Source organism: Orcinus orca, chromosome 7 (assembly GCF_937001465.1).
Source record: "Orcinus orca chromosome 7, mOrcOrc1.1, whole genome shotgun sequence".
Lineage (NCBI taxonomy): Eukaryota > Metazoa > Chordata > Mammalia > Artiodactyla > Delphinidae > Orcinus > Orcinus orca.
This window is the reverse complement of record NC_064565.1, coordinates 46,959,111-46,985,020: the sequence shown is the minus strand read 5'-3', so window position 1 is coordinate 46,985,020 and position 25,910 is coordinate 46,959,111. Positions and strand designations below refer to the sequence as shown.

At 37.0% G+C, this 25,910-nt stretch overlaps 1 protein-coding gene and 1 non-coding gene across 2 annotated transcripts in view; one reads left to right on the top strand and one right to left on the bottom strand.

The window, feature by feature from the left end:
* Positions 1–616: 616 nt before the first annotated feature.
* LOC125965081 (small nucleolar RNA SNORA76) lies at positions 617–698 on the bottom strand. The gene has a single exon (XR_007478583.1). It is a non-coding gene; the product is annotated as a small nucleolar RNA SNORA76 (small nucleolar RNA).
* A 2,496-nt stretch (positions 699–3,194) lies between these two features.
* The window catches only part of ACVR1C (activin A receptor type 1C), a 46,882-nt gene continuing 24,166 nt past the window's right edge, over positions 3,195–25,910 (top strand). The window contains exons 1-2 of the mRNA XM_004276790.3: positions 3,195–3,468; positions 24,249–24,488. Of these exons, the coding sequence (XP_004276838.2) occupies positions 3,315–3,468; positions 24,249–24,488 (394 nt within the window). The 5' untranslated portion in view covers positions 3,195–3,314. The remainder of the gene's footprint in view (positions 3,469–24,248; positions 24,489–25,910) is intronic.

The following is a 25,910-nucleotide window of genomic DNA, read 5'->3' as shown; positions in this document are numbered from 1 at the left end:
AAAAACCCTGCTTCTGAGCTAGAGTTTACACCAACTGCCTACTAACCCTGCTAACTTGGGACCCCCTCCATTAAGTACCAAAGGGGCTAGACATGGCACTTGTGCATACCTGCCCTTCAACACGTGCTGCCTTGTACTCAGAAATGATGCACGTTTCACCTAAATCCAGGAGGGATCGTTATCACCTAGAATGTGGATTACGAAGGAGTGATTGTGCATTTATTTAGGTGCCTATGTTGTGCCCCGCAATGCACAAAACCGTCATTGTGAGCTGTTCAAGCTATCTGGGGCATAAGCAGTTGACCCTAAACGGCGGTTTTTCTAAGTGGTCCGCGAACACACCTCAGCCAGACGAGTTCAGCCTATGCAGCTCAGGACCGGGAACCAGTTCGTGTCAAGTGCACTACAGCCTTCACTCAAGCTGTTTAAGGCCACAGCCGGATTCTCATCTCCCCTCCCTGCAGACGCCCTCCCCGCCGCGGTTAAATGAACCTGCCCGTCTCACTGATTTCCACGGAGAGAACACTCGGACTCACAGGACAGGCACAGGAATAAGCAAAGACTGCAGGACCCCCGACGCCTTCCCCAGCCCCCCCACCCCGGCAGCCCAGTGCCGCAGTGTAGCTCGCGGTTAAAAGGGCCGCCGCCGCGGGGGCAAGACGGCCCCAGTTATGCGCAAGCGCGTGCTGCTCTGGCGCTGCAGCCTGACCCGTGGCCATTTTTTAATTGGGTTGTTTGTTTTTTGATATTGAGCTCCATGAGCTGTTTGTATATTTTGGAGATTAATCCTTTGTCCATTGCTTCATTTGCAAATATTTTCTCCCATTCTGAGGGTTGTCTTTTCATCTTGTTTATGGTTTCCTTTGCTGTGCAAAAGCTTTTAAGTTTCATTAGGTCCCATTTGTTTATTTTTGTTTCTATTTTCATTACTCTAGGAGGCGGGTCAAAAAAGATCTTGCTGTGGTTTATGTCAAAGAGTGTTTTTCCTATGTTTTCCTCTAAGAGTTTTAAACCCAGAGATAAACCCACACACATATGGTCACCTAATTTATGACAAAGGGAGCAAGAATATACAATGGAGAAAGGACAGCCTCTTCAATAAGTGGCTCTGGGAAAACTGGACAGCTGCATGTAAAAAATGAAATTATAACACTAGCTAACACCATACACAAAAATAAGCTCAAAATGGATTAAAGACCTAAGTTTAAGACTAGACACTGTAAAACTCTTAGAGGAAAACATAGGAAAAACACTCTTTGTTATGCTTTTTAAATGGTCTGTGCACATTAGTTCATTCAGTCTTTCTTTATGGATTACAAATGTATTTTGATTGTTTCATAGGACCACCAGCTTTAACTCCTCCAGTAAAAGAAGACAGAGTCACTAATATTTACATAGTAATTCCTATGAGCCAGGCATTATTCTTAGGACTTTATGTAGATTAACTATTTTATTCTCCATAATGACACCGTGAGGAGGTATATCTCACCTTTCATATAAGGGTGTGGAAGCACAGAGGAGCCAAGTAATAGCCAAGATTATTACCAGGATTTGAAGGCTTTTGTCAGATTTGAATCAGAAGATGCTAGAGAGAGGGAGATTCCACTGTCAGAAGATGCCTGGGTGGATGGATCTTTATTATATGAGCTCTCTTTTATGCAAGGAGAGTGACTTAAAACATTTCCAAATTACCTAGATTTTATATGTCTAGCTCTCCTGAGTCCCAATCAGTCTACATCATTAGGTTCTACCATAGCACATTAATATCAACAAAAGATTATATTTATTTATATTGATAACCACTAGAATAAATAGAAGAGTAAGCTATTATACTTGATCCAATGTTGATAAAAAGAAGGTATTTTATTTCATGATTGTAAGTCCCTTAGCATGTAGTAATAAAAATGTTTGTAGGGATGGTATTTTGCTGTTCAAGAACAATTATCAAAAGAAGAGGTAATTTCTATTGATCACTATGTGGTTTGTTCTTTCTTACACATGCAGTTATATAGGAATATTATCTATATTGCTTACATTGGTATTTGAAGTTGAGTATAAAAATGTCCATTTCTGTATCAAATATTTTACAGGTATAAAATCAGCTCCAATTTGAGTAATTAGCAATTTAAAGACTTTAATTTGAGAAAAAAGTGATTGTATGGAAAAACGTTGGACATTCAGAAATTGCAGGGTGCTGTTACGATTTAACAAAACCTTCATTAAAGTAATGATACAAAAGGCTTATTCAGCATTGTTCTATTTAAAAATAATTTAAATAAAATTTGAATAAATTACTCACAACCACTGGATTATTCCAGTGGTTGACGTGATGACAGATATTTAACGTCAGAACAGAAGTGCTCTACCACATTGAACATGTGAGTTAACGTGGGGTGTGTGTGTATATGTGTGTGTGTGTTTATTAAGTAGGGAATGTTGAGAAAACTTGAGAATAAAACAGATTAATTTAGCAAAGTCTAATTTTTCAAAGTTTTATTGATGCGAATATATTAAATTCTATGATTGATTTGTTTTGCTCTACTGAATAGATGTGTTCATTAAAGAAAATTGCCTGAGGGTCATGGTCTATGTTCAAATGACTCTCGTTCTGAGATGTATTCTTTAGTGAAGAGGGGGAAGTATAATGGCTCATCAATGCCTTAAAGGTAACTGTGACAATACAATAATGTTAAAGAATCACAGAATATAAATGTGAAGAGTCACACTATTTTTTAAAGCTGTAAATATCTATGGTTAGGTTTGTGTTTAGCACATTCACTTAACAATTTAAAGGAGAAATTGTAAATGAACAGAATACACTGGACTGTTCAGTTACTCAGCTCCTGTAACAATACTTATGTTCTACAAGTGATGCTGGACAGCGCCCCTAGGTTGCTGTGTTACTGTATCCTAGCATTTCATAGGAGCTATTGATTTAGGAAAGAGCTGGTTGAGCTTAAAAAGGAGGGATTTACACCATGGATTAGAAAATTGTTTCAAAATATAGTAGCAACTGAATAAATTGCTTGTAAAAATATAAGCAATAGTAAATGATGATTGGGCAACCCTTTTGATAAAACACATTGCCGAGAGGGAGTAACAGCTTTAGCATGTGTGTCTATCTAGTACTATTTAAACCCTCTCTCAATCTTCATAAAGATTGAATTTCGCTATTCAAGTATTATGAAATAAATTTGCATTATAGCTTCCTAAAGCTTTTTGCCTTACCTTTTCCAGGTTTGAAGTGTGTTTGTCTTTTGTGTGACTCTTCAAACTTTACCTGCCAAACAGAAGGAGCATGTTGGGCTTCCGTTATGTTAACCAACGGAAAGGAACAGGTGATCAAGTCCTGTGTCTCTCTCCCAGAATTAAACGCGCAAGTCTTCTGTCATAGTTCCAACAATGTTACCAAAACGGAATGCTGCTTCACAGATTTTTGCAACAACATAACTCTGCACCTTCCGACAGGTAAAGGGTTTATCTTTGTTCATGCCAAATTTAATTGTACTCTTGGAAAGTTATATACACGTGATAGAAATCAAACTGTTTTATGTTTCTTTAAATAAGAAAATCTGTTTTACAGTTCTCTCTCTCCCTTTTTTTGTTTTTGGTAAAATTCTCTAGAGCCTAGTTGAGATTGATTTTTTAAAAATTGCGCAAGACTGTCAAAACATTGACAACAGCATAACAATTTTGAAGAAATCTGTACACGAGTTGTATTTTTTGAAGTGATTAATGAACCTAAAGTAAAATATAAATTTTTATGGATTCTCTTAAAGGAAAGAAATTAAAATGTATACCAAGAAAAAGAAGAGAAAAAAGAGCAAAACAAAAATAGTAGATTGCCAACTTTTATGGAGACAGAATCTTTTTTTCATAGGTAACTTCTGCATATCTTCTTTGCCCTCACTCAAGTGAGAGCACTCATTAACAGAAGACAGATAGAATGGAATTTGACCCTTCATTATTGTGCAAATATATTCTTGCCTTTCCCCCAATTTCATGGAGTTTTATCCTAATTTACAAGGTACAAAAATCTTAATCTGGCCTTTTATCAATAATCTGGAGTCTGAAATTTTGGGGGCTAGTAAGGGGCAAGTAATTCAAATTAAAAACTAATTTATGACATGAAAATGTCCTGCTTGTAGATTTTCTTTAGTACGTTAATATCTATACACAAATACATATTCTTCCTCACAAATGAACATTTACATGTGCTGTTATCCAATCTCAGATGTTCATATATCACCATATTCTAATATAGTATTTTTAACCTATTATTATTATTATTTTTAATAAATTAACTGCTCTCCCCCTTTTTTACTGGAGAACATTTACTTTATGCAAAAACTTGACATTACTTCTACAAATGAAAAACCAATTTACTTGCCATAAATAAAAGGTAACTACGTAAATAAACAAATGTACTGACTGCATTACAGTTAGGTATTTTGTATTTTCTTTTTGTTTAAAAGAGAAGACAGTGGTGTTAAAGATATACTAACATGAAATGAGTGCTTTTGATACATAATCAGAAAAACTAAGAGAACTAGAGGAGAAATTCTTGTGTGATTCAATGTTATTTAGTATCATGTTGGTTTACCACTCCAATTAATCTCAAGAACCCTTAAAAATCATTTCATGAACCACCCCTAATACTTGTCCCATTCTTTGAGAAACACTACTCTGAAGCATTATCCTATATGTTACGACCTCAGAAGTCATACTTGGCATATTTCATCCCCCAAAGCTACTAGGAGTCTTTGATTTTAGACCACAGTTATTTTGTCTCAGATTCCATAGACTTTCTTGGTTTGATAGTGATCTGGTATCTATTCTGATACCAGAATTTTTCTTTCCTTATATATTCTCCCCTGATTTTGGTGGACCAGAGAACCCTAAAATGAAGGTCCCCTATATTTGATGCTGGTCTTCCCATGACAAGATCCAAAAGATTAAGGAGGGGAAGGAAAGTCTCCATATTAGGCTGTGGCAATGACCTCTTTAATGTGTCTTCTTAATAAAGAATTATCCATAAGACCATGTTCTGCCAGTCAGTATGGGTACAAGACAGTACTTTGACTGCAACAAAAGGTCTTGGAGGACAAAATGGTTCACACGCAGTTGGGCAAATTAAAGGTGCTTAGCGCAGCTAGGATGTGGGTCCTTCCCAGCCCAACTCTAAACTGTCTAACTACTGAGATGCCTATGATCTACCTTTAAGTCCACTTGGGAACCAGACTTTCTTTTTAAAAAATCAGTTTTATTGAGGTATAATTTGGATATAATAAAATGCACACATCTTAAGTGCACAGTTTGATGTGTCTTGACACATACATTTGTGTAACTGCCACAACATTTCCGTTACCTCAAAATGTTCTCAGTCAATCGCCACTTTCACCAGGGCCGGGAAACTCATCTATTTTCTAATAGCTGTAGATTAATTTTTACTGGAGTTTCACATAAAAGGAGTCCTATGGAAGATATAATTTTGCACTTGGCTTCTTTCACTCAGCATGTTTTTGAGATTTATTCATGAAGTTGGGTATATCAGCAGCTTGTTTCCTTTTTACTGCTGGGTAATATCCCACTGTATGTTTTGTTATTTTTACGTTTTCATCCACAATGGGTATTCAGGTTGTTTTCATTTTGGGGCTGTTATTAACAAAGCTGCAATGAACAATTGAGTACAAGTCTTTGGAGATATGTTACCTTTCTCTTGAGAAAATACCTAAGAGTGGAATTGAATGGTCAAATAATAACTATATGTTTAATTTATAAATCTAATCTCCCAAATAGTTTTCACACTGCTTATACCATTTTATGTTCCCAATAGAAATGTATGATAGTTCCATTTGATCCATATTTTTGTCAGCACTTGGTATAATCAGTCTTTTTAATTTTGGCCATTCAAGTGATTGTATAGTGGTATTTCATTGTGGTTTTAATTTGCATTTCCCTAATGATGATCAATTATTTTTTTCTTGTGCACATTGGACATTTGTGTTTCTTTCTTTATAAAGTGTCAAATATTTTACATATTAAAAAAACTGGGTTACCTTCTTATGGTTGAATTTAAGAGTTCTTTATATATTCTGAATACAAGTCCTTTATCAGATATGTATATTATGCCTATTTTCTCTCATTCTGTGGATTGACATTTTGCTTCCTTGAAGGTGTCTTTTGCAGAGTAGAAGATCAAAATTTGATGAAGTATATTTTATCTTATTAAAAATTATTAATGGTTCACATATTTCATGTCCTGAGAAGTCTTTATCTATCCAAAGGTCATAAATATTTTCTTTTATGTTTTCTTGTAGAAATTTTAACATTTCAGCTTTTACATTTAGGTCTATGTTCAATTTAAATTTAATTTTTGTTATTATGTGAGGTTAGGTGGAGTTTTATTTTTTCCACATGTATATGAAGTTGTTCCTAGCATCATTTGTGGAAAAATCTATCCTTTCAATTACTTTGACCCTTTGAATTAAAATAAAGTGACCATGTATATGTGGGTATATTTCTGGCCTCTATATGTCTATACTTATGTCACTATCAAACTTTCTTGATTATTGTAGCCTTATAGTAAGTATTAAAATCAGGTCGTATGACCCCTCCAACTTTGTTCTTTTTCAAAATTGATTTGGCTATTCTAAGTCCTTTGAATTTCCATTTAAATTTTGGAATTGGTTTGACAATTTTCACAAAAATATGATGATGAAATTTTTATTAGATTGAGTTGAGTATGGATTATTTGGAGAAAATAGTCATGTTAATAATATTAACTCTTTTGATCCATGAACATAGTATGTTTTTCCATTTATTTAGTTTTTCTTCAGTTACTCTTAGTGTATTGTAGCTATCAGAAAACAGGTCTTATACATATTTCCTTGAATTTATCCCTAAGTATTGCATGTTTTTAGATGCTACTATAAATGGTATTTTTAATATATCAATTTCTAAATGTTAACTGCCAGTATATGAAAATAAAATTTATTTTGTATATTGACCTTATATCCTGTAAGCTTGTGAAAATAGCATATTAGTTCTAATAGCTTTTTAAAAAGTTCTTTGGCATTTTCTACATACAGAATAATCTGTGAGTACAGACAGTTTTACATCTTCCATTCTGATCTCTATACATTTTATTTCTTTTTCTTGTTTTTTTGCACTGGCTAGGATCACTAATATGATGATGAGTAGGCGTGGTTAAAGATCCTTGCCTTTTTCCTGGTTCTAGGAGGAGTGCACTCACTCTTTTACCATTAAATATGAAGTTTTTTTTGTAGATCCCTGTTATCAACTGAGGAAATTTGCTTTTATTGCTAGTTTTGGGAAAGTCTTTTTTAAAATCATGAATGGATATTAACATTTTTCAAGTATTTTCATGGATTTATTGAGATTATAGCATGACTTTTCTTCTTTAGTCTACTGATATGATGGATTATCTTAATTGGCTTTCAAAGATTACTTATAACAGGGAAGGTATGTATTATCTAGCCAGTTAATTAATATGTCTACAAAAAATGTCATGTGACATTTAATTGATATCAAATTTCTTTACATAAACTAAAAATTTGTTTCTTTTAGTGACATGGGTATGGTAAATTGACATTGAATTGAGTAGGATTGCATATGCAGTCATCTTGTGTTAGGTTGTTCTCTCTGTGAGGCAGCACTGAATGGTTATTAGCTGTGTTTGGAACAGCAGCTGTTGGAGAGGAGTTGGGAACCTCTAGGCTGAGCTGTGATATAGCCAGTGCCAAGAACTCTGCTGTTTTTGTGTCATCAGGTGAGTGTGATTGATATCCCCTGCTCTGCCTAGTAAGAATTTATCAATTTCAAATGTGATCACATGTATATGAAATATATAAAAGCACGCTGAAAAGTAGACAGTGTGATATTTCCACAGTACTTAATCCTCTGCATCACATTCATGGGTAAAATGATAGAAGAAAAGATTGAGAGGTGACCAGAACAGGTTGGAGAAACTCTGGGACTTCCCTTTTCAGTTTCAGCTGAAAGCTAAGTGGATCCTTCCCTTTTGGCTCTTTCATTCATCACCCCAGATTGTGGTGTCATTTCTGGCTAACTGACTTCATGTAGGTACAGTTACCCACTCTTGTCATGTTTCAGCTGGCTCTTTTCCGTCCGTAAGTCCTGTTTGTGATGATTGGGCTCTTGCTTTGTTTCTTTGTGACAAACTTCCTACCTTGAATACATCTCGTGACTTTTTTCTCCCCCCTTCCTCTCCCTGATGGTGTCCTAGTAACTCAGCAACTGGAGATCTGTAGGCACAAACTCTTGCCCTCCTAAAAATCCTCTTAAGTGTTTGATTCTAATTCTTAAAACTTTAGACCAGTGGCTTTCATACAGCTTTCCATTGTGGAACACAGAAAGAAATACATTTTATATAATTTCCCCCAACCCACATGCACACACATCTGAAACAAGAATTTCACAAAATATTCTTACCCATAAAATGTACAAGGTACTCTGTGCTCTTTCATTAAGTAAAAATGCTGATCAGACCCCATAAGTTGTTTACATATTTACAGTTGAAGAGAGACTGCTTTAGTTGATATTTAAAATGTGGTAATTTTAAATGCAGCAAGGACATTTATTATTTTAATTAACTAGCTCAACAAACTATTAAGAATCTGGTTACTATTTTAATTTACAATGTTTTTCTTTTAAGTGGCCTTTTAAAACCTTCTTACCCATTCATTTATAATACTAAATTGGATTAAAGTTGAATTAATTCAGATCATTGTAAGCAGGATTTGATTTAGATCACATTAAATTTGATCACTTGCCCTTAAAAAAAAGTACTTCCTTGCTTCACATTGCATGTGGGTTTAATTTTCAGGAGTTAATTTTTTTGATAGAAGTAACTTTATAGTTTAGTAGAAATATAACATTAGAAAAATTGCTCGTTTCCCTGAAGCTTATTGTAGTAGATATCTTTGATGTCACTGGAGTGACCTTCCAAGTTCAACTATTATCACAAATATTTAGAGGGCTTTTTTCTAAGTAAACTTGAAAGGTGAAAACCATTTCCAAAAACAGGCATGTATTTGACTAGTGCTTGGAGCTCATGTCTCTACTAATAGTAAATATGTTATTTTCATTATACGAACATACTGAATATTTAAATAATACAATTAATATAGGCTATGCAAATCAGTTAAGCAAGAGAAACATATGTATTTTATGTAGTGTAACCTAATTTCTTATTACTGTTTATTTCTAGACCAGATAAAAATAGCTCTTTTAAACTCCAAAAATATCTGCCCACCTTTCTGGATTCTACTTGTCTTTCCCTGACTCCAGTGACTTTAGATCTAGTACTCTCAGGCTTCAGTACATTTCCTGCACAGTAACTCATGCAGATTGACCACTCACAGCTTCCTCTGAAATTAGGAGAGAAGCCACTTTGGTGGGAAAAATTCACCTCAAAAATAAATGATGTTTTCTTAGCTCTTCAAGAGCATTTCCATTTCAATAAAAAAAGGACTTATTTACCCAAATTTGTGCATACTTTTGGGGTGGAGGATGGGGAGGGGGATTGTTTTCAGGGTAAACAAACAAATAATAAGTGAAAAAGTTCCATTCTTTTGGAAAATGTTCCAAAAGATGTTTGGGGTGTGTGTCCCTGTAATGGGTTCTGTCTGTGAGCCCTCTAATAAGTTCTCACAGTTTCTTTACTGGTTTTGTGTAAGTTGGGCCTTCTGTATCTATTCTTCAAGCTTCTTAAACTGTTTTCCCTATATTTTCTAATATTTGAGTCTCTGATAATTAATTAATAATATCTACAGCTTCTATGAGTTTGAATCTGCTGACTCATATTCTGGGTGGCTACTTTCCTTGCGTGTTTTTTAATTTTTGATTGTGAGTTCATGTTTTGAGAATCATATCTGGAGGAAACTTTTGATGCCTGTATTTAAAATATGTTCCTCCAGAGGAGATTTATATTAGCTACTGCCAGGTATCTGGAAGTGCTACCAACTCCAACCCATTCAGTGTTTTGATTACGTTTTTTTGGCCAACATATAGCATGAATTCTGGCTCTAAGCCTGCCTATATAGATGCACACTTATGGTGAGGACCTCTCAGAGAGGTTTTTTTTTGCTCTACCCAAAGTCAAGGTTGAGACAGACAAATAGATGAATATACACCCTGTCTCTCTCTGCAGAAATTTTCTATTTTGTTTTATTTTCAATGTAATGCCATTCATATTTGACTGATTTATACCAGGATCTCTGATCTGACCTTTCACAATTTCAGGAACCATGTTTTATTTCCTGATCTTGTTATACAATCTGATAAACTAAGCACTGAACTACCAAGAACTGGCAGATGCCTCCAGGGTAAATGGCAGTCCCAGTGCTCAGATACCTCCTGGGATTTGCATTTTATTTTTGGCTGCTGAGCAATTCATTTATTTTCCTCCCAGGTTAATCATATAATAGAAAAAAGAGTTTTTCATTTATATTTTATTCAGCATTTTTGTGTGTGCTGTACTAAGAAGGGCTCTGTGGACATCTAAAGTGTAACTTGGCAGAAGTGGAAACTCCAGGATGGTTTATTTTTGAAATGATGCTGGCATAATTATCTATCCATCTGGAAGAAAACAGGGCTGTACCACAGTGTCATACCATATACAAAAATAAATTACAGCTTGATTAAATATCTAATTGTGAAACATAAAACAATTTAAATGTCAGAGGAAAATTTAGGAAAAAAAGGGTTTTTATGACTTTACAGTATGGAAGCTGTTTTTAAGTAAGACAGGAAATCCAATTGCTGTAAAAGGAAAAGACAGATATAATTGACTACATGCAAACTAAAATAAAAATGAATAATAAAAGATAACATAAATAAAACCAAGATAATGAAATATGGGATAGAAATATTTGTAGCATATATGACTGGAAAAAAATAACTATTTAAAAGATAAAGAGCCTCTGTGTATGTGTGTGTGTGCATGTGCACATGCCTGTGTACATGGCAAGGGAGAGAGTGGAAAGAGAGAGAAGGAGAGGGGGTGAATGAAAAAATGGGCAAAAAACACACATGGAAATTTTACAGAAGAGAATCTTCAAAGTGGTAAAGTATTGAAAAGATGTTCAACAAAACTAATAGCTGGGGAGATGCAAATTAAAACAACATACTATTATTTTCCACCCACTGGATTGGTAAAAGGTAAAGGAGGATGTTTTCAACTAAAAGTATCAGAAACTTAGATAATATCTTAACTAGTGAGGGAGTTCACAGCCTCAGCATGACAAGAAATCTGGAAGTAGGTTCTTTCTATGATTTGTTAACAAAGAGACTCAACAGTGTCAACAGCCTACTTCCAGTTTTCTTTTTATGTGAATTGGTGAACACCATTATTGTTTAAGACATTATTATCTAACTTTCTGATGCTCTTATCTGGTACATTTTTTTCCTCATGTGTATCTGCTTTTTCTAACAAGGGAAATGTTGGGTTTTGCTATTAACAATTTGAAGATTCAGGGAAGACAAAAGTAAAACATCATGATTTGCTCAGATTGGGTCGTCTAATAGAAACTGCCATGTTTAGCAGAATTATCAAAGGTCTCTTTCCTTATTGCAAGTTTAAACCAGACGTAAATACATCTCCTTCTAACCTCAGGGAGGAGGCTTGGGTTTATTACTAAGCAGAACAGGGGAAAAAAAGAAATAATGACAAGCAACAACTTTAAAACAAACCAAAAACCTTATTCTTGAGAAGCTGTGGACATAGCATAGCCATCACATGGATTTTAAACCTGAGTTTCCATTGTCTAAGTGGTACTCTCCAGAAGAAAAACTTTTTTAAAGTATACCCAGACTAATAGTGTCCCCAGTTGCCTGCCAGAAGAAAGTTCAAACTCTCTGGAGAAAGGCACTTTAATATTAGGTCTCAAAGAGACACAACAAACACTTTTTCAAGGACATGAGAAGTACATAATGAAGAACAAGGACTCCAAGCTTACAGGGGTTCAGAACAGCATGAGCATGAGCCAATAGAAGAGAGCACAAAGTTTCATATATTGGAATTATCAGACAATAATTATAGAGTAGCTATTCTATGTTTAAAGAAACAAAAGGCAAATTTGAAAACATTTGTTAGAGAATAGGAAATTATAAAACAATGACCTAGCAGATTTGAACAATATTGAAAAAAACTTTTTAAAATTAAAGATACAATAACAAAAATTAGAAACTTAATGTATAGGTTTAACAACAATTTGTATAACAACAACTGAAGAGAGAATTAGGGATCTGAAATATGGGTCCGAAGAAACTATTTTGTATTCAGTAATAAAGAAAATACATAATGGAAAATATGGAAGAGAGGGTGACAAATAGAGGAAAGTATAAGAAGGTTTGATATGTGCTTTTACATATACCATGCATAGATTACATTAATAAAAATGTTGACATATTACTAGCAGGCAAAATTAACTTCAATGAAAAAAATTACTAGAGTTAAAAAGTTCACTTTTTAATGATTAAAGTTTCAATTTACCAGGGATTCTTTTTTTTTTTTTAATTATTTTAAATTTATTTTTGGCTGCATCAGCTCTAGTTGCGGTACTCAGGATCTTCGTTGAGGCACACAGGATCTTTCGTTGTGGTGCGTGGGCTCCTCACTGTGGCACACAGGCTTCTCTCCAGTTATGGCATGCAGGTTTTCTCTTCTCTAGTTGTGGCGCATGGGCTCTGTGGCGCGAGGATTCCAGAGTGTGTGGGCTCTGTAGTTTGCGGCACGCAGGCTCTCTAGTTGAGGTGCGTGAGCTCAGTAGTTGTGGCACGCGGGCTTAGTTGTCCCGCAGCACGTGGGATCTTAGTTCCCTCACCAGGGATCAAACCTGTGTCCCCTGCATTGCAAGGCAGATTCTTTACCACTGGACCACCAGGGGAAGTCCCTACCAGGGATTCTTAATAAATTTAAATTTCTGTGTACTTAAGAATATGGTCTCAGACTTTCCTGGTGGCACGGTGGTTAAAAATACACCTGCCAATGCAGGGGACACAGGTTTGATCCCTGGTCCAGGAAGACCCCACATGACGTGGAGCAACTAAGCCTGTGCACCACAGCTACTGAACCTGTGCTCTAGAGCCTGTGAGCCACAACTACTGAGCCCATGCACCAAACTACTGAAGCCCGCATGATCTAGGGCCCGCGTGCCACAACTACTAAGCCTGCGTGCTGCAACTACTGAAGCCCACGTGCCTAGAGCCCATGCTTTGCAACAAGAGAAGCCACCACGATGAGAAGCCTGCACACCACAAGGAATAGTAGTCCCCACTCGCCGCAACTAGAGAAAGCCCGTGTGTGGCAACGAAGACCCAATGCAGCCAAAAAAAAAAAGAAAAAAGAATATGGCCTCAAAAATAAAGCAAATATTTACAGATCTATAAGGAGAAATAAAGAAATCCGTGATCTCAGAAGGAGATTCACCACTGTCTTGGTAATTGATAGAATAAGTAGATTTTTTTAAAAAACCAGTGAGACTACATAAGGTTGAAACAACATGATTTATGAGCAACCTAATTTTTAGAAAATTATAATGTAAATTGTAATAGTCTTATGACGTATCTGTAAGGAAAATTTCAAAGCCCAAGACGTTCTACCACAAAATTCTGCTAAATTTCCAGGAACAGATAACTGTGTAACTGTTACACAAACTCTTCCAAAACATGGACAAAGAAGAAACACTCCTTAACCTATTTTATGCATAACCTTGGTATCAAAACCCAACAAAGACAGTATGTAAAAAAGAAATTACAAGCCATTCTCATTTATGAGCACATATGTAAGTATCCCAACTTTAACCTGTAACAATACAGGAAAAGGGATTCTGGGAAGCACAGTACAAGGAGAAATGATTATTTGCCAAATCAGGATAATGATTACCCTGGAGGTTGGGAAAGGATATGATCATGTTGGGTATCTCCGAGTGGGGGAACAGGTAGTGGGTAAGGGGGCTGGTGATCCATGGGGGTTTATAATTATTTTTATGCTCAGTGTATATGTTGTATGCACTTTTCTGTATATTTATTATATTTCACAACAAAAGGAAAACAAAACATCAAGTTTCAAAGTAACTTTTTTTGGCCACACCGCGCGGCACGAGGGATCTTAGCTCCCCGACCAAAGATCAAACCCGCACCCCCTGCGTTAGAAACACAGAGTCTTAACAGCTGCACCACCAGGGAACTCCCAAAGTAACTTCTGAGTATGGGTAAATTTATGAAAATTACACATTCTCTTAACATCCGGAGTTGATATCGGAGAGCTAACCAGCTGAGGACATTATTTAATTCTTTCTTTATAAATTTTCATACTGTTTGTTTTGTTGCAAATGTGTTCTTTTTCTAATGAAAAAATCTAATGGATCAAAGTTTGCTAAGACTATAAATGTTTCAAAGACATCTAGTTTCCTCCAATACCCATTTAGTAGCAGAACCTAGACTTACCTAGGTGTATGGCTCTCCTACCAACTGACAGTATTTTCAGCTACTCTTACTGGTAGGTGTGGCGTAAGTTGTGGCTAATGAGTTGACTGGCAGTGTTTTGGAGAACTTCTGAGAAGACCCATTTAAAACAGAACTGGCACCTTATATGCCATCCTCCATCATGCTGCCTGGATGTAAAGGATGGAGTTTAGCAGCTGCCTTGGACTACATAATAGGGATGGAAACAAGGGAGATGAAAGGACCCTGACCAAAAACTACATGGAACCAACCTGCTGACATTGGACTATCCATCTTCAAATTTCTTTTACGTGAAAGAGAAAATGAAACTTCTGTATAGTTTCCTCTGTCATTAGTAGCTAAATCTAATTCTAATGAACATAGAAACAGCAAAACAAGTCATTGAGAGTTCTACCTGCTTATTGGTTGTACCTCACCCACAGACAGGTTTCATTTGATCTACGTAGTTTCTGGGAGAAAAGAGTGAGTTTCTTTATAATGTTAAACATTGAGTCAGTATAAAACTCCAGACATCTGGCTTATCTTGAAAAAATCAGAAGCTTTGGCATTCTTGAAGTTGGCTGTAGCAGAAGTGACTGATTTCCTTATTGGGCATGAGCTTTCCTTGTTCATTCATTCACTCATTCAATACCTATTGAACTTATATCCACTGGCCTAGAGTTCCTACTATCAGTAGTTTAGTCTATTTTCTATTTTAATATAGTTGAGTTATTCTGTTTAATATAATTTTATGTCTGACTTTCCTTTCTTATTATTAAAACATGTCTTTCCTATGTGAAGGAATCACATTTTGTTGCTTGTTTCTTTCATAGTGGGTTGCATTGTGATTTGTAACAAATGATTTCTGGTGACTCTAGGTGACATCGGAGACATGCTCCGAGAAATAGTGGTGATGTCAAATAGCATCAAGAACATTCTAAAATTGTCTATGAAAGTTCATCAAGGATAAGGTCAGGAAACCTGGGCTAGAGAAGCCTCTTATTTATAGGGTTAATTTTTATAGGAACTGCTATTTGGTTTATGCGTGCACTAATTACCACCCTTCATATGGAAATAGAGTATTCAATAAAAACATTCATGTTCTGGGTATCTTTGTTCCCATTTTGCTACCAAAACATACAGTGACTGAAAGGGTAAGTGTAATAATAATTTCTGATTTTTCCTTTTGGAGTTCAATACACTATTTTAATACTATCGTATTTTTGACTAATTCAAATAATTAGTTTCAATAAAGAAAATACATGCACAACATTAAGATGTGGGTACTTTCCTAATTAACCTCAGTACAATTTTCACCTTCCTGTTCTCAATTGTGTAAAGAAAAAAAGAACAATTTATTATTTATATCAGCTAGGGTAGATGAACAATGCATATTGTTAGGCACATGTCTAAATTAGACTTTAAGGCAAACTGAAGGATTACATTTGAAGGAAGATAAAATGTGAAAACATTAGAATTGAATTTATCAAAATTAATCATTTTAAAGCGTGCTATAATTATAAAAATTTGCAGGCTCAGATAGTGAATATTATTCTTTGGGGAGCTGAAAAGTCTTGCTATCTTAATCCCTTTAAAAAATCCATTGTTGTCTCAACTTTTATGGTTTTCTATTTTAAATGTAAATTTATTGCTCTAGGCAGTGTAAGGTGATATCAACATGCTGAGAAATACTCATGGGACCCCTTGTGGAATTGTTCTGCCACCACATGAACAAATCCATTTGTAGCTCATTCTCTGAGGATTCCCCACACACCTGACAGGTGTGCCAGACAGGGATTTTTTTTCCCCATAAGCTGAAAGATGCTATGATTTTTACATTTTGGAAAGTCTATGAAATATAAGCATACAAAAAGTCAAACTTGTACTTTAAATGTTTAATATAGGAAGCATTTCTTGTCTCAAGGAACAAGTACACTGATTTTAATTATGAAATTTTGTTCATAGGAATTAATAGGAAATTGAAAGTAAAATTTATAACCAATTCTAAATTGAGGATTTTACACTATGTAAGCCCTACTCTTCTCAGTTACATAAATACTATTACCTGTTTACTCAGATATTTTTCATGTGATTATCATATACAGGATGTTGAACTGGGTCAAAATATCATTATCTCATGTCAGTCTTTTCCAAATGGACAAGCTGCTTTGTGTGAATGTGTTAGCTGAGGGAGAAATTCTATTAGCGTGAACTTTAGGACAGAGAAGTGTAACTTTTCCTTGTCACCAATATTTTTAAGTGCCTTCTTTGAACAACGCCCTCAGCTATGAGATAGGGTGCTTCTTCCAAGGAACTTTTATTTTTCGTAAGTAAAAGTTTGGCTTAAAAAAAAATTAAAATATTCTTTGAGTAATTACTATCTAATTTCTTTATAGATATGTATCATTCAAGAATACACACTACTATATATAAAATAGATAATCAACAAAGACCTACTGTATAGCACAGGGAACTCTACTCAATACTCTGTAATAACCTGTATGGGAAAAGAATCTGAAAAAGAATAGATATATGAGTATGTATAACTAAATCACTTTGCTGTACACCTGAAACTAACACAACATGGTAAATCAACTCTACTCCAATATAAAATAAAAAATTAAATAAATAAAAAAAAGGATATGTGTTTTGATGACAGATTAAGAAACTCATCTCTGGTGCGTGCCCTAAAATTAAGAAAAACTGCAAAGCCGATTTGAATTCTTCCTACATTGTATTAATCTCACCTCTGCTTGAGTCAGAGTTCTTCCTACCCCTTATGCCAAAGATTGTACTCTTCAATCTAACATTCTTATTTCCTTAATATATAAAATCATTGTTATTTTTAAATTCAGGTGCTGGTGGACAGAAGAAGATTTGAGGCTTCTCAGTGTTCCTCCCAGAAAACTGGCAGCACAAGGGGAACTAGCTAGGAAATATTTTGATGTGGGGTGCTCTCTGCCTGTTACACATGCATGAACTCAGGCCAGATGTAGACCTTGTATACTAGTAGCCATTTATAGATTGATCACTGAATGACGGAATGGCCCATCAATACCTCATCTGATATGGTTAAAAGGCAGAAGTAATTCTCATGTTATTTCTGTCACTGTCATGGCTCAGTTGAATCTCTAGATTAGAAAATATTCTGCCATTGTTCAGTACTTGAGGTTCATGTTGATCAGAAACAACCTGTTTAACATGATTATTCTCACTCTGTGAAGAAGGGGGACCATTTGCTTCCCCCTATAGTGAAGCATGTTGGAGGGATCTAATCAACTTAACTTCTAACTGCATTTTTCTTGGTGACATTTATAAATATAAGGGTCACTGTGAAGAAGTAGGAGGCTAGGACAAGCTCTCGTGGGTGGTGGTGGAGGGCTCCTTGTAATCAGGAGTAAAGAATTACATGGAAATGTTAGACAAATAAAACTGCATTTGTGACTTAACTCCTTGGACCCGTTCTACATCCCATGTGTGTGCTTCACACATGTAAAGTTTTAGTTACATATTCTTTATACTAGACTGATTCATCATGAATGGAACTCTTCATCATGATCTTTTTCTTATCTGCCACATCTCTCGCTCCTACATAAAGTTTTCTCCGTATTTTTACCAGCCAAATTGCTTTGGAATTGTACCCTAGATAGTAGATTTTAAATTCCACAAAGATGTGGACTCTGCTCCACTCTCTGCTCCCCATCCCAGAGAGTTGTTCTCAGTGCAGTAGTATACACACCAATCCATTTGGTTCCAGGTTTTGAACCAATTTAGTAAAGCAACCAATTAGAAATGTATTTTCATTACCATCAGGCAAATGTTTGAGATAATGGTACCCATATTTCTGGGTGCTTTGAAATGGCAGGTAAAGGAGAAGATTTGGGAGATTTCTTGTTGCTTAACATGTCACTCTGTTTTTGACAAAAGAAATCATTCCTGTTGAGCTAATTAGCAAGGTAGCTTTGAATATCTTAGAGGTAATGTATTTCTTTTTTCTGTTTCAGCTGCACTTATTATTTCCACACTTTCCCCCCAGAAACCTCTGAACTAAACAAAAGGCTCTTTAACTGAAGTCAGAGGTCATAGAAGTTTATAGGGTAGGTAGATGGACTGTACATCACCATGTCATTCAGTTGTTCCTAGTGGCATTTCTTCTGGTGCCAGGACAGAAACAGACCTATCAGAAAGCATCTCGAGCTACACTGTCTTTTTGGTTGCTTTATTCTGAGAACATTTCAAAGCCACAAGCTGGAGAAAGAAATGCTTCCCTTTTCCTGGGGTGGGCGGGGGGCGGGCGGGTGGTAGGGAGGCAGTTGAAGACTTGATATTTATACGTTCATGGATTCAACCTTGCAATAATAGCATCTTTTCACTTGGGGAAAACTTTTGATAAAAGGAATAGGAGTGGTTCAATGCTAAATTAGTTTGTGGTTTCTTTAGGGGTGCTTTGGACCCTCTTAAATTTAGGTAGCTACTTGCTATAGCAACTTTTGGGAAGGAAGCACTAACCTTGAAATGATTCATAAAAATTCACTTTGTCTGGATGAAGACCTCTGTTTTCTTTGCTCAGATTTGTTTTTAAACAGCTGTCCAGCCAGTATATATCTTTTCAGTCACTATATCCTCATTTTCTGTACATCGCTCCATTGTAATATATCAGTTTCTAGTCAGTTGAATGCCATTCAAATACAGTGAAGAAATATACCTTTAAGTTGAACACAAATATACTACAGAATTTTTGTGTTATTTGAAGGCACCGATCAAGTCCACATCTCTCCTCAGTTCTAAGGCATCTCCTCCTATTAGCATATACTAAAGAAATACAAATTAATTAATATGAAGGTCATATAAATCTCATAAACATCAATAATTTTTCATACTTTTAATAAAGAAAGAGAAAAGGTCAGCAGGGGAAGAAACATGGAGATCATGCCCACATTTTCTCATCTTTTTCTTTTCATCTTGAGAAGTTTGCCTCCCTAAAGCCAGAAATAGGAGGTGGCGAGGAGGTAACAGGAACTGTCCTGGGAGAAGCTGAGGCATCTAAACTGGTTCTGAACTTTATTTGGGCAGGAGTAACCACCACTGCTTTCACAATCACCAGTTCCACTCCTGTCTCTAGGGAAAGCTGCAAAGTCACAAAAATAGTTTTAAAAAATTTCTCCTTTCTTTCCTTTTTTCTTCCTTCCTTCCTCCCTCCTTCCTTCCTCTCCCTTTTTTTGTTCTTACCTTCTTACAATCTTTTGCCTTTTGTATGATTCCCTCCAGCTGCCCAGAATCTTCCACCTCATACATTCCCTTCTTCCTGGCTTGTTAATACCTCCTTCCCCTGCGCCATCTTGGTTTAATGGACTGCAGAACTTATATAGGGGAGACTCATCCATGTGGGCTAGTGTTTGTCTCTTTTTTCCCAACCTCTTCTATTTCATTTACTAGAGAGTGAAATAACTAGAGTTAGCAATGCAGCACTCCCAGACCTCACTTTTGGGATTAACGTATGCCACCATGGAGCTGCTTATTCCATGGAGATATCACCTCAGTTGACATGGTCTCAAAATTTGGAAATTATCAAATAATAAAAGTTCTCCTGGGACTTCCCTGGCAGTGCAGTGGTTAAGAATCCGCCTGCCAATGTAGGGGACATGGGTTTGATCCCTGGTCCAGGAAGATCCCACATGCCACAGAGCAACTAAGCCCGTGCACCACAACTACTAAGCCTGTGCTCTAGAGCCTGCGAGCCACAACTACTGAGCACACATGCTGCAACTACTGAAACCCGCATGCCTAGAGCCCTGCTCTGCAACAAGAGTAGCTACTGCAATGAGAAGCCCATGCACCACAATTAAGAGTAGCCCCTGCTTGCTGCAACTAGAGAAAACCTGTGCACAGCAATGAAGACCCAATGCAGACAAAAAAATAAAAATAAATAAAATTATAGAAATGGAAAAAATATTTAAAAAAGCAAAAAACAAAGAAAAGAGTTTTCCTATGATCAAGAATGTAAAATCTGGGGCTTCCCTGGTGGCGCAGTGGTTGAGAGTCCGCCTGCCGATGCAGGGGACACGAGTTCGTGCCCCGGTCCAGGAAGATCCCACATGCTGCGGAGCGGCTAGGCCCGTGAGCCATGGCTGCTGAGCCTGCGCATCCGGAGCCTGTGCTCCGCAACGGGAGAGGCCACAACGGTGAGAGGCCCGTATACCTCAAAAACAAAAACAAACAAAACAAAAAAGAATGTAAAATCTGTTGGGAAAATTAGTATTTTCATCCGAGATAACTTATTAAAATGTATTCTTAACTGCACTACTGTCTTTTTCTACCATGACTTATTGGGTGTAGACCACAGTTTTCTTCATTTGTCTCCTGTAGAGATTACAATCAACATTTGGTTTAGAAGATAGTTTTACAAATGTTTGCCTTAAAAATCGCTCAGTGCTTAAGGAGCTCTTTCTGGATGGTGTTGCTAGCCTTTTTCTAGCCGAGTCATCTTTTTTTTTCTTACTAACTCGTTTCAGTAAATTGTTCACAAAAGTAGAAACATTGCCCATCTGTAATAAACATCCCTGAGAGCAGTAGCCATCACCAGAGCCGTGCACTTTTATAGATATTATTCTATTTTCAGGCTTGCTGACCTTTCACCTCTTTATTGGTTGCCATAGTGATGATCTGAGCTCTGCTTAATAGAGCTTTACTAAAATGAAGACAATCAATAAGCTTTTTAACAGTAATGTTTATATTAATAGTTCCTAATAACATGTATCAAGATAAAATTTAGCCATATAAATGTATCCAATAGTGGAGTTTTATTTTTAAAAACATGTTTAGGTACATGTTTATGTAAGTTGCAAATGGTTAAGTACGTTCTGTGGCTTTCTTAGAATTCCTGGAATACCTTTGTGAGGACATAAAAATATGGATGCAACTTGAAATGTAGATTTGAAAGATTATTATGAAGTGGATTATAAAACTTTTTTATAACAGCAAACTTCAGAAGTGCAACTTCCATGGTTAATGATTTCTCGTTCAAAGTCAAGTCTGAGATCTCTTGTAGCACCTTGTCCTAAGAACACTCAAGGCCAAGCTGTCCTCATATGCACCTGTACAACTTCTAATGATTTCAGAGGAATCCTGCAACACTCAGGAGAAGGAAAGTTGGTGATCTGCCAAAATTCACCTGGCAAAGTAGAAGAGCATGAAATATGTTTGTTTCCAAAGTTCACTTAACAGTTTTAAATATTTTACTCATTGGTGGTAGATAGACTACTATTTTTAGGCTTATAGTGAAACTTTTATGAACACATCTTTGAGGAATTTGATTCTTTTTCCTTTAGAATTAAATAATATTTGTTTTCAAATTATGTTCACATATTCTGGTTAACATGTTGTAAGTAAAATTCAAGTGCATTTAGTATAATAAGCTCTCCTGGGTTGTCATTACCAAGAAGGAAGTCTGACTTAATTCCTCCTCTCATTAAGAACTAGCATATGTTTTTTGGAAGAAATCAGATAATAAATAAGTGAATCTATGATGTGCCAGGTGGTGATAAGATCCAGGAAGTTAAATAAAACAGGACAAGGGTATAGAGAGTAAACGGGGAGTGAGAAGGAAGTACTATTTTAGATAGAGTTGTCAGCCAAAACCATCATCTCTGCCTGCATTATTGCATCAGGCTTCTAATTGGGTTGTAGGTATTTTCCAGGTAAACATCCTCGCCACAAACATTTTTTCAGCAGTTTTTGCCATATAACTAATTGGCCGTAAGGTAATTTTGCCATGAAAGATGAAATAACTGGTTGACAGTTTGGTTTCATTTCTCCATTGATGGAGTACTCCTATTTTTATATTAGATAAATCTTAGCCCTCATAATGGTCTCTACAGTGATGAGTAGATGTGGTGATCTTAAAATACTGGATGATAGTAACAATTATATCGACTTGATAGAAAAGACAGTAATAAATTACTGGAAGTGTGAAATAAGAGAATGTAAAGCCAGATTGCATACGATACTAGAAAATGATAACCTATTGGTTTGCAAATCCTTCGGTGATTTGAAGGTGCAGAGTTGAACCCACATTTCCCGTGCAACTTTGGAATGTCTATCAGTAGACGTGTGACAATTTGCCAAGAACAAACAACAGCATAGAGGTTTTCGTGAAGCAATACAAAGCTCAGTTACAAGTATGCATCCGAGCATTTGGAAACTGATACCTCTCTTAATTAAGGAAGAAATTTTAGCGAAAAGGTGTGATGCTGAATGAGGAGACGAATCAACAAGCAAAAACAAAAGGTATAAAACACTATGAACGAAAGACTTGGAAGACAAGTACTTAGGTACAACTCATTAAATAAAATTAGTTATTTATGCAGTATCACCATGAATCTCTTACACATTTTACATGTATTCAAATATTTTGTATTTCACTATAAAGTCTTTTAAATTTTGTTATTCATTTTTCACTGTTTCATTGTTTCCTTTTTTTTTTTTTTTTTTTGTGGTACGCGGGCCTCTCACTGTTGTGGCCTCTCCCGTTGTGGAGCAACAGGCTCCGGACGCGCAGGCTCAGCGGCCATGGCTCACGGGCCCAGCCGCTCTGAGGCATATGGGATCTTCCCGGACCGGGGCACGAACCCGTGTCCCCTGCATCGGCAGGCGGACTCTCAACCACTGCGCCACCAGGGAAGCCCCATTGTTTCCTTTTTAATGTCACTTTTATTTTTTGTTATTTTATCTTTTACAGCAGAATTGCCTTATGGCCAAGTAGTTATTCAGCAAAAATGTTTGCGGCAAAAATGCTTACCATGAAAATACCAGATACATTGTAATTGGTTTCTTAGCTTTTACTTTGTGCCCCTAGTGTCTGTTCACACAGTGGTCACTCAAGATATGTTAGATCCTATCTTTTGTCTGTTCAGAACCCTGTGCCAGCTTCCACTTGGAATACAATTCACAGTCCTTTTAGCCTTCAAGACCCCACATGATCTTTTTCTTTTTGACCTCCCTGACCCCATTTCCTTCTACCTTTCTCCTCATTTACTGCACTCGAGGCAAAGATTGTTCCTGAACACTCCAAGTAGGTCTCCACCTCAGAGCACCTTGCACTTGCTTTCCTTCTGCTGGGAACATGCTTCCCTGAGATACTTCTCTTGTAGCTCCCTGCCCCCTCCTCAGAGTGGCCTTCTGTGACCAGTCTCTCTAAAGTAGTGTCCCACCATCACTTTGTCTCTTTGTTCTGTCTTCTTTTTCTTCATAGCACTTATGATCTCTTGCTTTTGTATTACATACCCATCTGTGGTTGTATGAGAACATAAGCACCACAGAGCAAGGATTTGGGCTCTCTCACTCACTGCTATATTTCCATCACCTGGAATAGTGGCAGCATATTGCAAGAGCTCAGTAATTATCTGTGGCTAAAAGAATGAATGTGCCTTAAGGATGGATTGCTGAAAAATGGGGAGAAAATAGTAATAAAATGTCAAATGGTTTGGAGGTTTTAAAAAGGATCGCAGGTGCTAGTGCTTTCCATGATCCTAATTCTATCTTCCATTGTCACCTAGCAGAACGGAACTGCAACTGCATCCTCACCTCAACTCCCTTTCCCCGCCTTTGCTTTTATCATAGAGAGTCTTCACCAACTAACATGAGTGCATACTGTGTAGCTGCACATTATAGATGTAAAATTTTGGTGATCGCATTTCCAATGTCTAAAATACTTAACGTGGGTTAACATATGGTCCTGTTCTTTCTTTTTTTGATTACAGCATCACCAAATGCCCCAAAACTCGGACCTGTGGAGCTGACCATTATTATTACTGTGCCAGTTTGCCTCCTGTCCATAGCTTCACTGCTGACAGTATGGGCATGCCAAGGTCGACTGTGCACCTACAGAAAGAAAAAGAGACCAAACGTGGAGGAGCCCCTTTCTGAGTGCAATCTGGTCAATGCTGGGAAAACTCTAAAAGATCTGATTTACGATGTGACTGCCTCTGGCTCTGGCTCTGGTATGTGCCTATTGTTCATTTTTCAGTAAGAAAAACTCTACTTAAAAATAACACCCATTTTAACAAGAAAGGGCCCAAATATTCTTAATTCCATTGTTCAAAATGCTTGATATGGTACATTCTGGCATGGAAACTCCTTTCAGGATTTGAGGAAGAGTAAAAACTGTCCTGGCCTAAAGAATGAAGTCTTCTCAATTGCTTTTTGTGCCTTTAGGTGTTCAGATTCTCATTTTCACATGCCTTCAGAATTTATTTCTGAAGCCAGAAAGAGTTTTTTTTCTCTGCCCTCTCCCACATTATGGTTAGTAATAATCATGGTTGCCGTCTTGGTCACGTTTCATGGGCACAAAATAGTTACGGGGCTTAAGCAGTTGAGTTCTGGGGAAAACATATTAGTTATGCAAAGTAGCGTTCTTTGCTTGTGATTATAAAGGTCTTTGGAATCGGTCCCCTGGGATCAAGAATGTGGTCTTAAAGCATAGAAACGGAAGATGAAAGGGAGCAGCACAGCATTCCTGGGCTGGCTTGTGCTCCTAAGGTTATATGACAACTCTTTCCCTCTTTAATGGAACTTCAGAACCCCTGATGAAGCAGTTCAAAATACCAGGCTGTATTATGGCTTAAATGAGCCTTTCTCATAGCACAAAGCATCTGAGGGCTTTTTGTGTTTCCGGTGACAGAAGAGCGTTGACCCCCGACCCACATCCCGTAATAACAAACTCCCTAAAATGGCAGGGGACTCCCAACTTTCATGTATAATTCCAGAAATCCTGTCAGCATGTGGTGTTGCAGAAACATGAACGAGGGTAAGCCTAATTGAGTCATTTCAGGCACCCCTGCATCCCATCTTGCTTTGGAAAGATCATTAAGGATGATTACGCCAAACAGATTTTGAGGAACTCCCTTGCCCATGGCCTTTGGGAGTGTCCAGGCAGGCACAATTAACAAGGGCAGGTGACAGAGCGTTGGTAGCATCTATGTGGGCATCCATATTTAACAAGAAGCAGCTTTGGACTCAGAAGTATTTATCAGAAAAGAGAGGCCTAGGGCTTCCCTGGTGGCGCAGTGGTTGAGAGTCCACCTGCCGATGCAGGGGACACGGGTTCGTGCCCCGGTCCGGGAAGATCCCACGTGCCGCGGAGCGGCTGGGCCCATGAACCATGGCCGCTGAGCCTGCGCGTCCGGAGCCTTTGCTCCGCAACGGGAGAGGCCACAACAGTGAGAGGCCCGCGTACCGCAAAAAAAAAAAGAAAAAAAGAAAAGGAAAGAAAAGAGAGGCCTAATTATGTCATCCAGAAAGCCCAGATAGTTGGCTGCTTCTGGGGGCAAGATCGCTTGCTCACTGACCAAAGCCTCAATGTTTACAACATCACTGCACAAATCAGGCGGCATGTTTTCAAAGGAGGAATACTGGAAAGAGTA